The 13976-nt window shown below is 34.7% G+C and overlaps 2 protein-coding genes across 2 annotated transcripts; both read left to right on the top strand.

The window, feature by feature from the left end:
- The first annotated feature begins 1939 nt into the window (after positions 1-1939).
- On the top strand, positions 1940-10068 carry LOC134283055 (MTOR-associated protein MEAK7-like). Its single transcript, XM_062765496.1, has 8 exons — positions 1940-2053; positions 4959-5183; positions 5360-5492; positions 5922-6037; positions 6153-6459; positions 9170-9288; positions 9509-9712; positions 9904-10068. Exons 1-8 carry the CDS (start codon positions 1940-1942, stop codon positions 10066-10068), a joined length of 1383 nt encoding a protein of 460 aa, XP_062621480.1.
- A 2262-nt stretch (positions 10069-12330) lies between these two features.
- LOC134283054 (transcription factor AP-2-epsilon-like) lies at positions 12331-13974 on the top strand. Its single transcript, XM_062765495.1, has one exon. The coding sequence runs from the start codon at positions 12331-12333 to the stop codon at positions 13657-13659; it is 1329 nt and encodes a 442-aa protein (XP_062621479.1). The 3' UTR covers positions 13660-13974.
- Positions 13975-13976: the final 2 nt, after the last annotated feature.

Raw genomic sequence — 13976 nt, 5'->3', positions numbered from 1 at the left:
CATTACTCTGTATTCGTGGTAACTTTTGAATGAGAAGAGTTAGGGCTTTCATATTAGGGATGTGTATGTACATGTATATTACCTGTGACAAGACCTTTCTAAATAAACAATGATTTTTAACCTCTTGAACTTGAAGTTTGACCTACTGTTCAAAAACTTAAACCCTGGTCATATCTTTTGAATGAGAAGAGATAGGACTTTCATATAATACATGTATATTACCTGTGACAAGGCCTTTCTAAATACACTATAATTTTCGATGCCACAACCTTGGCCTTCAAGTTTGACCTGCTTTAAAACAAATTATTACTTTGAATTGGCCATCTTTTGAATGAGAAGAGATAGGGCTTTCATATCAAAATGTATACTACCTGTGAGAAGACTATCCTAAAAACAATATTATTTTACCTCGTGACCTTGACCTTGAAGTTTGACCTACTTTTCAAAAACTTAAACCTATAACATGAATTTTGAATGAAAAGAGATCGATATAAAGCTTTCATATGTGTATTACCTGTGACAAGACCTTTCTAAATACACTATGATTTTTGATCTTGTGAACCTGACCTTGAGGTTTGACCTACTTTTCAAAGTTGTTAGTTTTTCCGTATAGCTTTTGATTGAGAAGAGATTTGACTTTCATATTTATCATGTGCATTACCTGTGACAAGATATTTCTGAGCATGCTATGATTTCTTATCCCTTGACCTTCACGATTGACCTTATTTAAAAAAAATCAACTTCGGTGATAATTTCTATAAATGACATATGATAGGGCGTTCATATTTGACACAATATGTCATAAAAAATGACACTTAACCCACAAAGACACCAAAAGCGGGAAAGGGTGGCACAATTCTTTGTATTTGCTTGTTTATCTATGTAAATGGTGCTGTTAAAAATATGCTTTCATTTCAAAAATGCCTTACACACCGTCGGTGTTCATGTTTATATAGAATTAACGAATCGAAACTTTTTTCATTCCCCCGTATTCGAAGATTCGGGGGTACATTTTTCTTTTTTTTGTGTCCGTCCGTCTGTCAGTCTGTCTGTCTGTCCGCAAAAACAATAACGTTGTCGATAACTTTTGATTAAGTGGAGCTATGACTTTCATATTTCACAGGTTTATTCCTTGTGACAAGGCCTTTCTTTTGGTACCACCAAATTTGACCTTTTAACCTTGACCTTTGAGTTTGACCCATTTTTATACAAATATTCCAAACTTTTACATTGGCCATAACTTTTCAACGGTAGATACTAGGACGTACTAGACTTTCAAACTTTGGATATTTATTCTTTGTGACAAGACCTTTCATTAGATACCAAGAACTTTGACCCTTTGACCTTGACCTAGGACTTTGACCTACTATTAAAAAAATGTAATCTTGGCTTAAACTTTTGAACGGTTACGGCTAGGGCTTTCATACTTCACATATGTAATCCGGCCTTGTGACAAGACTTTGTATATTTTAGACACCAACAACTTTGACCTTGGCCCTGGAGTTTGACCTATCTTTCAAAAACTTTCTCGAAAAAAAATCTTGGCCATAAGTTTTGAACAGCGGTCGTGCAAACGCTTTCATATTTCACAATTGCATTTTTTGTAAGAAGACCTTACTTTAATTGGGTACCAACATATTATTTTATTTGCACTGAAGAAAGTTTATTCTTTGCCGTGTTGCCATACGGGGGCATCCGTGTTTCAAAAACACATCTTGTTATATAGAAGTTTTTGAATATCTATATTAGTAAGTATGCTGTAAGATCTTTGCAGAGCTTATTGTGGTTGTCCTCCCTCCCTCTCTCATCGATTTTTTTTCTTCTGACATAATTTTTTCCATGCTTAACGAGATTGTAAATCAATTTTCATCGGGATCGTTGTGACTCATATTCAAAACACGTAAACAAGCCAATGTGACGAAAGGAAATCGGATGAGAAATGGGGGGTTCAGAAAGCAAGGAATCTGCCGCCCCAAAATTATTTACCGAGAGGGAGCTCTTGTGTATCCAGTCGAAATACGATAAGCTGTTTAAATCTTTACACTCTTTTCAGGTAAACAGGTCTAGCACAATTTAGAGCTGTTAGTCTAGCTTAAAATTATTGAATAACTTTTATCAGTTTATCCGTATTTTTTTGCATATAACATAATTTTTTTTAAAAAGAGATAGACAACAAAATCTCGTGTATTTAACTTTAAGTATTCATATGTGTCCATCTGTGCATTACAGTGCATATGTGCCTAGTCCTGAGGAGTAATGACCATCCGGTGCTGATGCTTACTCCTACGAGGCACCTGTGATGGTTCGGGCCGTGGATATCGGCCTGGCCCCGGGATCATGAAGCATCTTAAGCTTAAGTCAAAAAATTCCTTAGATGCTGAATTTCTTTACAGGTGCAAAAATTGGAAATTTTTATTTTGTATCATCATTAATGTTGTATGCCAATTATGTGTTTCCTTTAAAAAGTTTTAAAGATTTTATAGATAATTGAAATTTTGACTGCAACCCTACAGTCTGTTTCATGATCCTGGGAAGTTGGATACTTCCAAGGGATCAGAGCACCTGACTATGGGCATACAGAAAAACTTGTCAACCAAAAGTTTTCTCCTTTATGTTACAGATTTGGTGCCGTTGAACCCCTGGAATTGCAGGTGAAAGTCCTAGCTAAAATAAAAATTTTGTGTCTTCGAGGGCGAAGACTTTTAGGAGGGAGGAATGTATAGCCCATTCGGCCTGGATAGCTATATCGGTAGAGCACCTGACTAGTGATACAGGGGTCCCGGGTTCGATTCCCGGTCCAGCCATGCATTTTCTCCTTTCCTGTTACACACCAGATCCCACCTCTGGAGTGTCCAGTGGATCTTGATTTATACCTTCTTCTCTTGTTTCTATTGTTTATAGATTTTTTTTAGACAGATCACTGTTCATCATCTTTACCTTTTACAGGTTAATTTGGACCAGTTGTCCAAATGGGATATACATAGAATACTCTGCCTGGGAAATAATATTACAAATAGGATATAATTTTACAGTGCAAAAAAAACAACAAAAAAAAAACAGAAAATTTTATTTGGCTATAAATATCATGAATCCATATTTATCCAAATACTAAAAAAGGGAAGAAATTTTGGTAAGCTATAATCTCAATGAGATTTGTCGAAACTGAAAAAATTGGACTGCACTGTAAATTTATATCCCATTTGGGATATTGTATCCCAGATAGGCTTTTACAGTGTATATCCCCATGGGCGATTGACCCCAACTGGTACATGTACGTACTATATGGACTATCAAAAAAGCAATTAAAGTCAAATGAAAATAGTTTAGCATTGCAACTTTTGAATACTTTTCAGCAACATATATATTTCCATTGTTAGAATAACTGTATAACATCTTGTGTGGGTAGAGGCATGGATATGTACGATTGCTTCAAGTTTTGTGGAATCATTAACAATTATCTTGTTGACCAGAATAGACCTGCTTTATAATATCAATCAAGAAGTATTAACTGTGTGGTCCCAAATCACCTGGCAATGCTTTATATGACTCCAAAACTTTTGGGTTCATATTCATATAAAGTCACAGAACAATTTTCACGTGCATTGTTATCAGACAAGCTCAAAATTAAATTTAAGCAGTGCAGCAATGTGTGCCTTTTTGTACATGCTAAAAATAGCACATTTAAAGAAAAAAAGATGTGTTTGTGAGCCATGCACTGATGTCCCCATATGGCAGCTTTTTGCAAGGGTTAAAGTTTCACAAACCCCATGGTCAATATATATTATTATAACAGTAACTTGATCCGAAGGGTCGTATCACGTCGAGTTGACAGGCGCGTATCATCAAATCTAACGAGACGCGAAGCATCGAGTTTGTCCGCGCCTGTCAACGAGACGTGATGCGGCTCTTCGGATCAAGTTACTGTTATAATGATAAATTTATTATATACCCCCTTATAAATAGCTGAATATATCGAAATAAAACTTTAAAGATCAATTGTATAATATTTATTTATAAACCAAAGCATAATAACAAGGGACTTTTTAGCGCGCAAGAAAAATAACGTCATATTTCTGCGTACTACGTCATCAGTTTGAGAGAGTGGTGATATGGATTCAGAAAACCACAGTGTGGTGATCATCACGACGTCACGTGATAGCGTAAAATCAACAGTAAAATTGAGTGATACACATTAGGTATATAATAAAAAGGTCAAAATTGTTGATATCAAGAGGAAGGTCTTGTCTTAAGGAATCAACTTGAGAAATAATAAAAGCCCTCATTCTAACTGTTCAATAGTTAAGGCCAAGGTTAAAGTTTTTAAAAGTGGGGCAAACTCTAAGGTCAGTGTCAAAAGGTAAAGAAATATTAATACCCACTGAAAGGTCTTGTTACAATGAATATACAGATGAAGAATGGAAGCCCAAGCACCAACTACTCAAAAGTTAGGACCAAATTTGAAGTTTGGTATTTTTTGTGGGTCAAACTCAATAGTCAAGGTGAAGAGGTAAACTTTGATGGTACCCAAAGAAAGGGTGTTATCACAAGTAATGTACCTATGAAATATGAAAGCTATAACCCCAACCACTATAAAGATATATTGGCAAGATTAAAGTTTTATGGACAAACAAAGAGATGGACAGTGCTAAACTATATACCCCTGAATCTTTGATTACAGGGGAGGGGAGAGGCAAAAAAAAAAAATACTATGTCATTGTATACTATAGCTTTACTTTCCTTCAATGAATTTTTGGAGATCAGCCTTTCTTCAGGTACATTTGACAGTGGTAGCTTTATGTAAAGTCCTTGTTTTTAAAAAAAGGAATTATGATTTTAAGAAATCGAATTCTTGCAAATGCACAAAAGCTATGACTTACTCCTGATACGATGGTTGTAGCATTAATAAATATTAAAAGATAAATCCAAACTGACTATTTCTGCATTTTGTTTTGCATTAGGAAGGACTTGTGCCATTAAACAAGGAGTTAAGCAGGAATTTACACCAGTACATCAGCCAAATTCAGACACATCACCATGGTCACCAGAAACACAAACACGGAGTGACTTTACAGCAGTTTCAAGTGTTTGTATCACATGCTTTGAAGGGCACCTACGAAGAAAAGGCAGCCATTTTCTGTGGAATGAAAAATTCAACACAGATTAGTGCAACTGATGTCTCTGATGTAAATGACCTTGACTAAAATTTTAATTAAAAAAAGAATATCATAAATAAAACATAATCTCTTGTCATTTCCTTTCTTAGCTAACCTTGAAAGATTCCATACTTTTTTTGGCAAGATTGTCAAACATAAACATGTCTGTCCTCTAGTGAGTACAGTTAAAGGTGTGAGTTTTACAGGTGACCACAGGTCTACTACAGGTGTACAAACATTACCTGGTCCAGCTCCCCCACTGGAGGGGGATCCACACCCTCAACACGGGAGGGAAGGGGGATAAGCAGTTTGTGTCCTACCTTACAAAGGGACTTACAGGTTAGTAAATCTTAATAAAACATGTTGACTTTAAAGAAAATGTTGAGCATTTGGGAAAGAAGTCTATGACTAATCTGCATAAAATTGAATCAATTTCGTAAGGACCAAGGTCAAGGTTATAAAGATCTGAAGTATAAACTTGATTTCTAGTCTTGTATCAGGGATCTGAAGTATAAACTTAATTTCTAGTCTTGTATCAGTAGAATATTTGAATCTCATTCTGTTACTTTTACTTAGAGTTGTTTATGTCCAGAGAATGCATCTTCGCAAGGTTATTAATATGTCATGAAAATTTACAATGCAAAAAAATTGTTGCATGCATTTTTCAAATCACGCATAACTTTTCAAGGATGCCCTGCATGAGCTAGTTCATGCTCTGATTTTTACTTTTCTACAAAAATTTATAACATTTTTGAATATTTCTTACAGCTAGTGAAGAGAATGAGAAAATGTGCATCAGTGATATAGAAACCTGGATGTCCAAAACGCCACATTTTATGAACATCTTTGACACTGTGTTCAGTATTCTATTCCAGTTTGAGAATGTAAGATATTCATAGTTGTTCATTTTCCCATCAAGCTTAATTGTCTACAAAATAGATAAATTTATATTTTTAAAATAATTAAAATCTTCAAATTGTACAATAATCAAAATTTTAGGAAAAAGAGATATTGGAGAATATGGCAGCAATGGTGCCAATACCAATATTTGTGGGTCATCGTAATGAGGCAGTCCAGAGTGTACTGGACCACAATTCTGTGTTGTTTTTGAACTATAACCTACCCACCATGCATCAGTCGCATTGGCGCTTCCTGTTCAGCAACTCAGTTTTCGGGGACAGTTTCTCTCAGCTCTTAACACAAATTATAAATAAGGGTCCCACCCTACTGGTGGTCAGGGACAAGACGGGGCACCTGTTTGGGGGCATGGCCGCTGACAGCTGGGAGTGTAGGGCTAAATTTTATGGTAAGATTTTTCTTTGAGGAAGCAAAACTAATTTTTGGTACATTTATCTGTATATCCAATGCTAAGTTCTATTCATGCGTTAAGGTTTAAGATTGTGAGCTGAATTGTTTTCAGACTGTCTGTCTTTTTGTCTAGTTGGGATTTTGATCCTGAAATAAAAAAATGTAATTTGCATTTTTACAGCAAATTTTGAAAAAATCTTGAAACTTTAGAATTGCAAGAGTTCATATCCCCTGAGCATATTCAGATGATTTACAGATTTATTGCAACTTCTGAATTAAAACCCAAGAATCTAGAGAGAAATTAAAACTAGCTAGCAAAGAGTATAAAAAAGTAATGGATTCATCAATCAGTTTTACAGACAAGATCTATCTCAGAAAATTAAAAATTTACGAACAAATAACACGAAGGAATACTGGAAAATATTAAATAGCCAAAATAAAAATGACACATGTACAGCTGATTTAAACAATCTGTATAATTTCTTCAAAAATATCAATGAAGTCGATGTAGAGGAAACAGATTCAATTACATGTAATATCACTGAACAAAGTAGATATAATGAAACACTTGATTGTCCAATTACGCAAGATGAAATTTTGTCGGCAGTAAAAGACCTAAAAAACAACAAATCTCCTGGAAGCGATCACATTCTTAACGAACATATTAGTACCACTATTTCATTGTTCTTGTCTCTGTACGAGAAATTGTTCAATCTTATCTTTGACTCTGGGATAGTACCGGAAGAATGGCTTGTAGGCATTGTTAAACCTATTTATAAAAATAAAGGAGATCCAACACAACCTGAGAACTACCGCCCGATCACATTATTGAGCTGCTTAGGGAAACTTTTTACGAGTATTTTAAAAAAACGATTAGAAATTTATGCAGAAAATATCAGTCTGATTAATGAGAGTCAAACAGGTTTCAGAAAGGGGTATTCTACTTTAGACAATATATTGATTTTGCATTTTCTGTCACAAGCCCTTATAAATAGCAAACAAAAGTTATACTGTGCATTCATCGATTTTAAACAGGCTTTTGATACTGTATGGAAAGGCGGCCTTTGGTACAAATTATTTTCAAACGGTGTTAGTGGGAAGTGTTTCAACTATATTAGAAATATGTATGCATGCATAAAATCAAGAATTAATGTGAATGGTGTGTCTTCTGAATTTTTCAACTGCAATGTCGGGGTTAGACAAGGTGAAAATCTTTCACCTTTTTTATTTTCATTGTATATCAACGACTTAGAAAATTACCTTACAGAAAGGAATGTTAACGGTTTAGAGAATTTTTCTAAAGAGATTGAAGATGATCTTAACATTTTTATCAAGCTGTTTATTTTATTTTATGCTGATGATACGGTTATTATGGCTGAAACCGCAAATGATTTACAACATGCATTAAATGAATTTTCTGTATATTGCAAAACGTGGAAACTCCATGTTAATGTTAAGAAAACAAAAATTGTCATATTTTCAAAAGGACGACCACCCAAACATACATTTAAATACAATGACGATGTTTTAGAAACTGTAAAAGATTTCAATTACCTTGGTATTATATTCTCAAGATCAGGGTCATTTTCAAAGGTCAAGAAACACTTATGTCTTTCTTGTTAATTTTCTTTCTTTATCAAGCACAAAAGGCAATGTATGGCATTATTAGAAAAATTTGTTTATATAATCTATCTCTGGACTGTCAGTTAGATCTGTTTGATAAAGTTGTCGTTCCTGTTTTATTATATGGATGTGAAATATGGGGATTCGAAAATATAGATATTATTGAACGTCTACATTTAAGATTTTTAAAATATATTCTAAACTTAAAATCTAGTACACCGAGTTTTATGGTATACGGGGAAACTGGACGTTACCCGATGTATGTGCGCATTTATACAAGAATGATATCTTACTGGGGAAAAATGATACATGGAAATGAGAATAAGATCTGTAGAATTATTTATTTACATCTTTATAATAAATACACTAAAAAATGGGATTAGTAATCCATGGATATCTTTCATACATAATATTCTTAATACAACGGGTCTCTGTAATATTTGGACTAGTCAAAATTTTCATAGTGTTAAATGGATTGCAACCACAATTAACCAAAAGCTCAAAGATCAGTTTTTACAGAAATGGTATAGTGATTTGAATAATTCCAGTAAAGGTATTACATATAGAATTTTTAAAACAAAGTTTGAATGTGAAAAATATTTAACTATTTTACCAAGAAAATTTAGAAATATCTTTTCAAAATTCAGGACAAGTAACCATCGTCTTCCAATAGAGATGGGTAGATGGAATAATGTTGAAAGAAATGAAAGAAAGTGCAATCTATGTAATAATAACCAGATAGGAGACGAATTCCATTATTTACTGGAGTGTAATGCATTATATAAGATTCGAAAAGATTTTTTGTTGCAGAAATACTATGTTCACCCAAATATAATAAAATTCTGTAATTTGATGACAAGTACAGATCCAGCATTTTTACGAAAACTGTGTATATTTATTACAAAGATTTTTGACACTGTCTGTCCTCCTGTAATCTCTGCTCGTCCATAATTATTGTAAATATGTATATATGTACCTCTTGTACCATTGTATGGTTTTTTGAGAGAATAAATGAATGAATGAATGAATAAAATTTAATACTTAATGAATTACATTACTAATACAGCGTGTTCTTATTTCTTTAGGTTCTTCTTCCTGTTTTCTTTTTACTCTGAGTCCACAGTATGGGGTCTACACACCAACCATGTACAATGAAAACTTCATGTACCTCAACCAAGGACAGGCAACTCTACTTAATGGACTGGTATAATTTCACAAAACAGAACAGAAAAATCTAACGATTACTTTTTTATCAATATTTACTTAACAATTTTTTCTGTAAATTTTTATTGATCTTTTAATTATATACCTTATAATGGAACAAGTGATAATTCAGCCATTCATCTGTTGTTTGATACTGATTAGGTACATGTATTTCAGTTGTTAATTTTCTTTCTATTCTTCTTTGTCTCTCCTTTATGCAGGGAATGGGAGGACAGATGGACTATTTTGGATTGTGGATAGACAGCAGCTTTAACCATGGCCACAGTAAGGCCAAGCCTAAGTGTACAACGTATGGCAGTCCTCAACTGTCAGCTGACCCAGAGTTTGAGGTGGACGTTATTGAAGTCTGGGCCCTGGGTCCAGAGAAGAAGAGCGAGGATAGTGATGAGGAAGGGGAGAAAACTGTGAGTATATTACAAGTAGTCCTTGCTTTTGAGGAGGACAATGGGGCAGTAAATTTCCTCAATGAATGTGATAACTTGCAAAAGTAGTAAAGTTGCTTACCTATGCTTTCTACATTTATTTAAATAAGCATGCAAAACTAGATATGTACTGCTAATACATGTATTTTCATTTTCAAAATTATTTTTTCAAGGAAACAAAGAAGAGCATCTTACAAAGTGATCCAGAGTCAAAGGCTATGATGGAGTTACTGGGGAAGACTCAGGCGAGCGAGGGATTCCGGGAACATGACGATGACGACAACGATCAATCCGAGGAAATGAAGAGGAAAATGAACACCATCCCCAAACTTCTATAGGTGTCCATCTTAGAGGAAATAAACATCACCTCCAAACTTCAATAGCTGTCCATCTTAGAGGAAAATGAACATCATCCTCAAACTTCTATAGCTGTCCATCTTAGAGGAAAATGAACACCATCCCCAAAATTCTATAAGTGTCCATTTTAGAGGAATAAACACTATCCCAAAAGTTCTATAGCTGTCCATCTTAGAGGAAAATGAACACCATCCTCAAAATTCTATAAGTGTCCATTTTAGAGGAAATAAACACTATCCCAAAAGTTCTATAGCTGTCCATCTTAGAGGAAAATGAACACCATCCTCAAAATTCTATAAGTGTCCCTTTTAGAGGAAATAAACACCATCCCAACAGTTCTATAGCTGTCCATCTTAGAGGAAAATGAACACCATCCTCAAAATTCTATAAGTGTCCCTTTTAGAGGAAATAAACACCATCCCAACAGTTCTATAGCTGTCCATCTTAGAGGAAAATGAACACCATCCTCAAAATTCTATAAGTGTCCCTTTTAGAGGAAATAAACACCATCCCAACAGTTCTATAGCTTTCCATCTTAGAGGAAAATGAACACTATCCCCAACCTTCAATAGCTGTCCATCTTAGAGGAAAATGAACATCATCCCCAAACTTCAATAGCTGTCCATCTTAGAGGAAAATGAACATCATCTCCAAACTTCAATAGCTGTCCATCTTAGAGGAAAATGAACATCATCCCCAAACTTCTATAGCTGTCCATCTTAGAGGAAAATGAACATCATCCCCAAACTTCAATAGCTGTCCATCTTAGAGGAAAATGAACATCATCCCCAAACTTCTATAGCTGTCCATCTTAGAGAAAAATGAACATCATCCCCAAACTTCTATAGCTGTCCATCTTAGAGGAAAACGAACACTATCCCCAAACTTCTATAGCTGTCCATCTTAGAGGAAAATGAACACTATCCCCAAACTTCTGTAAGACTAAGTGTTTATCTTAACTAGATAATACATGTATAAAAGCAAACTTTCCTAAAATTAAAGGTCAGATATACAAAAATTATATAGTTTAGATCTGAAATTGGTTATTTTTATAGAAATTATATCTTATTATACCGAAGGATGTTTCCAAAATTTTCAGTGTCATGTTTTACCCCATGTTTCCCCATGATTAATTGAACATTGTTAATTGTATGTTATGCATCAGGTATTCATACATTGATGGAATGCTATTTTACCAAATGTAAAATTTTAGTTCATTGTCTTTCATTAAAGAGATTCTAATGAAATGTTGATCAAATGATCAAATCTTACAATTAAAATTGATAATTTATTATTATTGATACATTTGCTTTTTTACCTCACTTAAAAGTAGTGCCATACTTAAAATTGTAGTTAATGTTTTCCCTCATGTTGACAACTTATTCATGTTGGTTTAATATTCACTAGTCTTATGATGAAAATTGTTAATTTTGACAGAAATAATTGTATTTCTCTTTCTAAATTTTCAATTTTAAATATATAAATATATTTTAAGAGTATCATTTTGCATTTGATTTTAATTTGATACTTGTAATTTCAGTAGAAAAAATAGTAGAAACTTATTGTAACTTGTGACTTATAATTGAAAGAAATCACTAATTAAAAAAAAGTAATCTTGATTTTGTTGTATACATGTGATATTTTCAGCATTCTCTCACTTTATAAATTATATGAAGAAGCATATCTTTTAACATTTATAATTATTGAAAGAATTTAAAGTATGTAAAATATACTGAAAAAAGTATTACCAAAAAAATTCTTATAATTGAAATTAAAAGGAATTAGCAGTACCTATGTCTGTTAGATTTACAGTTCAATAATTAATTATAAATAACAGTAGTTGGTCTGGCAGCCCATTATCACACCTGTGTAAGACCATCACAATCACCCTTTGACTTCAATTAATTACCCGTAATTAGACCTACCTATCAGTGTCTCCTATCATTACTGTGTCATCATTTGATTGGCCCACTGTTTAATTGAGATAGTATCTGTACTCCACGTGAAAGCGAGTAAGACTAGCTGAGTGGGAGAGTATTGTTGTAAGGTGTGGTGTATATACATATCCCCAGGACAGTTCACAGACACTGTCTTCTAAATTCCTTAATCTGAATCATTCAACAGGAAGTATACAAATGGGACAGGTTGTTATAGCATTATAGGAAATTGCTAGTGATCAGTGTGTGACTGTTTTCATAGTTCTTTTTATTGTGATTTTAATTTGTGAATTTGTGGTGACATAAATGAGAAGTGCAATGGAAGGTGGTGAAAGTGGACTTTATAATGGACATTCTGACAATTCTTCCACCCATAATGGACAACTTACACCCCTGAGTAACACAGCCCTGACCTCACAGTCCAGGATGTATCCTCAGACCTGCCAGTCATTCCCGGGGGGACTGTACCCGACCTCTTGTCAGTCACATGAAGGTGTGTATTCCTCTGCTGGTATCCCGTCCCACAATGGATTGCCTCCACAATATCCCCCCACCAGTCAGGGAGTGGAGTATCCATTCTTTCCACCCCCATTCATGATTTCACAACCTCCAGGAATGGAGAGATATCCGAGCCAGCATTCTCAGTATAATGGAGAACATTATCCTCCAATGAACTTTTACCAATCACAACAGAATGATTATCCTTCACATAGCTTGAATGGAACCTCAGAGTTCAAGCAAGACCCCGCTTACCTGAGAGATGACATTGAAAATCTTCCTGTCATGTATGGTGAGCAAAACCAACAACCAGATAATCTGCACATGTCCGAGTCCTCTTATAGTGGTTCTCCAAATAGCAACGATTCTCCAGTTCAAGATACAAGTTATGTTCCGAGGGAAATCTCCAACCAAATGGAGTTTCAGAGAGCACTTCTACCTCACAAGGAATCCAGATCACATGATATGCCTGTGTCTAGTTCCACTGGTCCAGCGGATGTTTTCTGTCTCGTGGATGGCCGTCTTTCTCTACTCAGCAGTACCTCGAAGTACAAAGTCACGGTGGCTGAGATCCAGAGAAGGTTATCCGCTCCCGAGTGTCTCAATGCCTCACTTCTGGGAGGAGTCCTCCGGAGGGCAAAGTCCAAAGATGGTGGCAAGAACCTGCGAGAGAAGCTGGATAAGATCGGCCTAGCTCTACCTGCCGGGAGAAGGAAGTCCGCACCCGTGACACTTCTGACCTCTGTAGTGGAGGGGGAAGCCATTCGTCTCGCTCGTGATTTTGGATATTTATGTGAAACTGAATTTCCATCAAGACAGTGTGCCAAATATAATGTTACAAAGTATCGTAGCAACATTCCCGAAGAACAGATGGCAAGGAAAAACATGATCATTGCCTCAAAACAGATTTTAAAAGAATTTATGGACATTTTAAATCAGGACCGTTCCCCCATAGGAAACTCCAGACCCCAGAATATTTTGGAGCCAGAAATTCAGAATCCCCTGACCCGATTCAGTATGATTTGTCACGGATTTGGGTCTCCTGCCATTGTGGCCTCACTGGCTACTGTACAAACTTATCTCACAGAGATGCTGAAACACATGGATAAAGAGTTCCCAACCGGGCCAAAGGAATAATGACAGTTACAAAGAATTAAGTGCTTGATATTTGTTTTTCTCAATTTCTGTTGATTTTTTTTTAACGATGAAGAATTTAATATTCTTATCTATGTTAAGCATTCAGTAATATTTTATAGATGTTACTTGCATTGTACAGTGATTTAGAGTATTAATGATGGTTGAACGATATTTTTTGTACTTAAATCTGTAAGTATGGCCAAAGATTAATTTGAATGCTGTTTAGAATGTGTTTAAAGCTTAATAGTATGTTTTTGCACAATTAATGATATTGATATTTATTTCTTATTTTATGATGATATGTTACATGAATTAAA

The sequence above is a fragment of the Saccostrea cucullata genome, unplaced genomic scaffold (assembly GCF_032062105.1).
Source record: "Saccostrea cucullata isolate Sc308-1 unplaced genomic scaffold, CSIRO_AGI_Scuc_v1 ctg88, whole genome shotgun sequence".
Classification (NCBI taxonomy): Eukaryota; Metazoa; Mollusca; class Bivalvia; order Ostreida; family Ostreidae; genus Saccostrea; species Saccostrea cuccullata.
Note: the sequence above shows the minus strand (reverse complement) of the source record. Positions and strands in the feature narration are given on the sequence as shown.

Coding starts and splice junctions, on each gene's coding strand:
- LOC134283054 (XM_062765495.1), top strand. CDS start 12,331: ATGAGAAGTGCAATGGAAGGTGGTGAAAGTGGACTTTATAATGGACAT.
- LOC134283055 (XM_062765496.1), top strand. CDS start 1,940: ATGGGGGGTTCAGAAAGCAAGGAATCTGCCGCCCCAAAATTATTTACC. Junction 2,054..4,958: donor AATCTTTACACTCTTTTCAG/GTAAACAGGTCT, acceptor GTTTTGCATTAG/GAAGGACTTGTGCCATTAAA. Junction 9,289..9,508: donor CAACTCTACTTAATGGACTG/GTATAATTTCAC, acceptor TCCTTTATGCAG/GGAATGGGAGGACAGATGGA.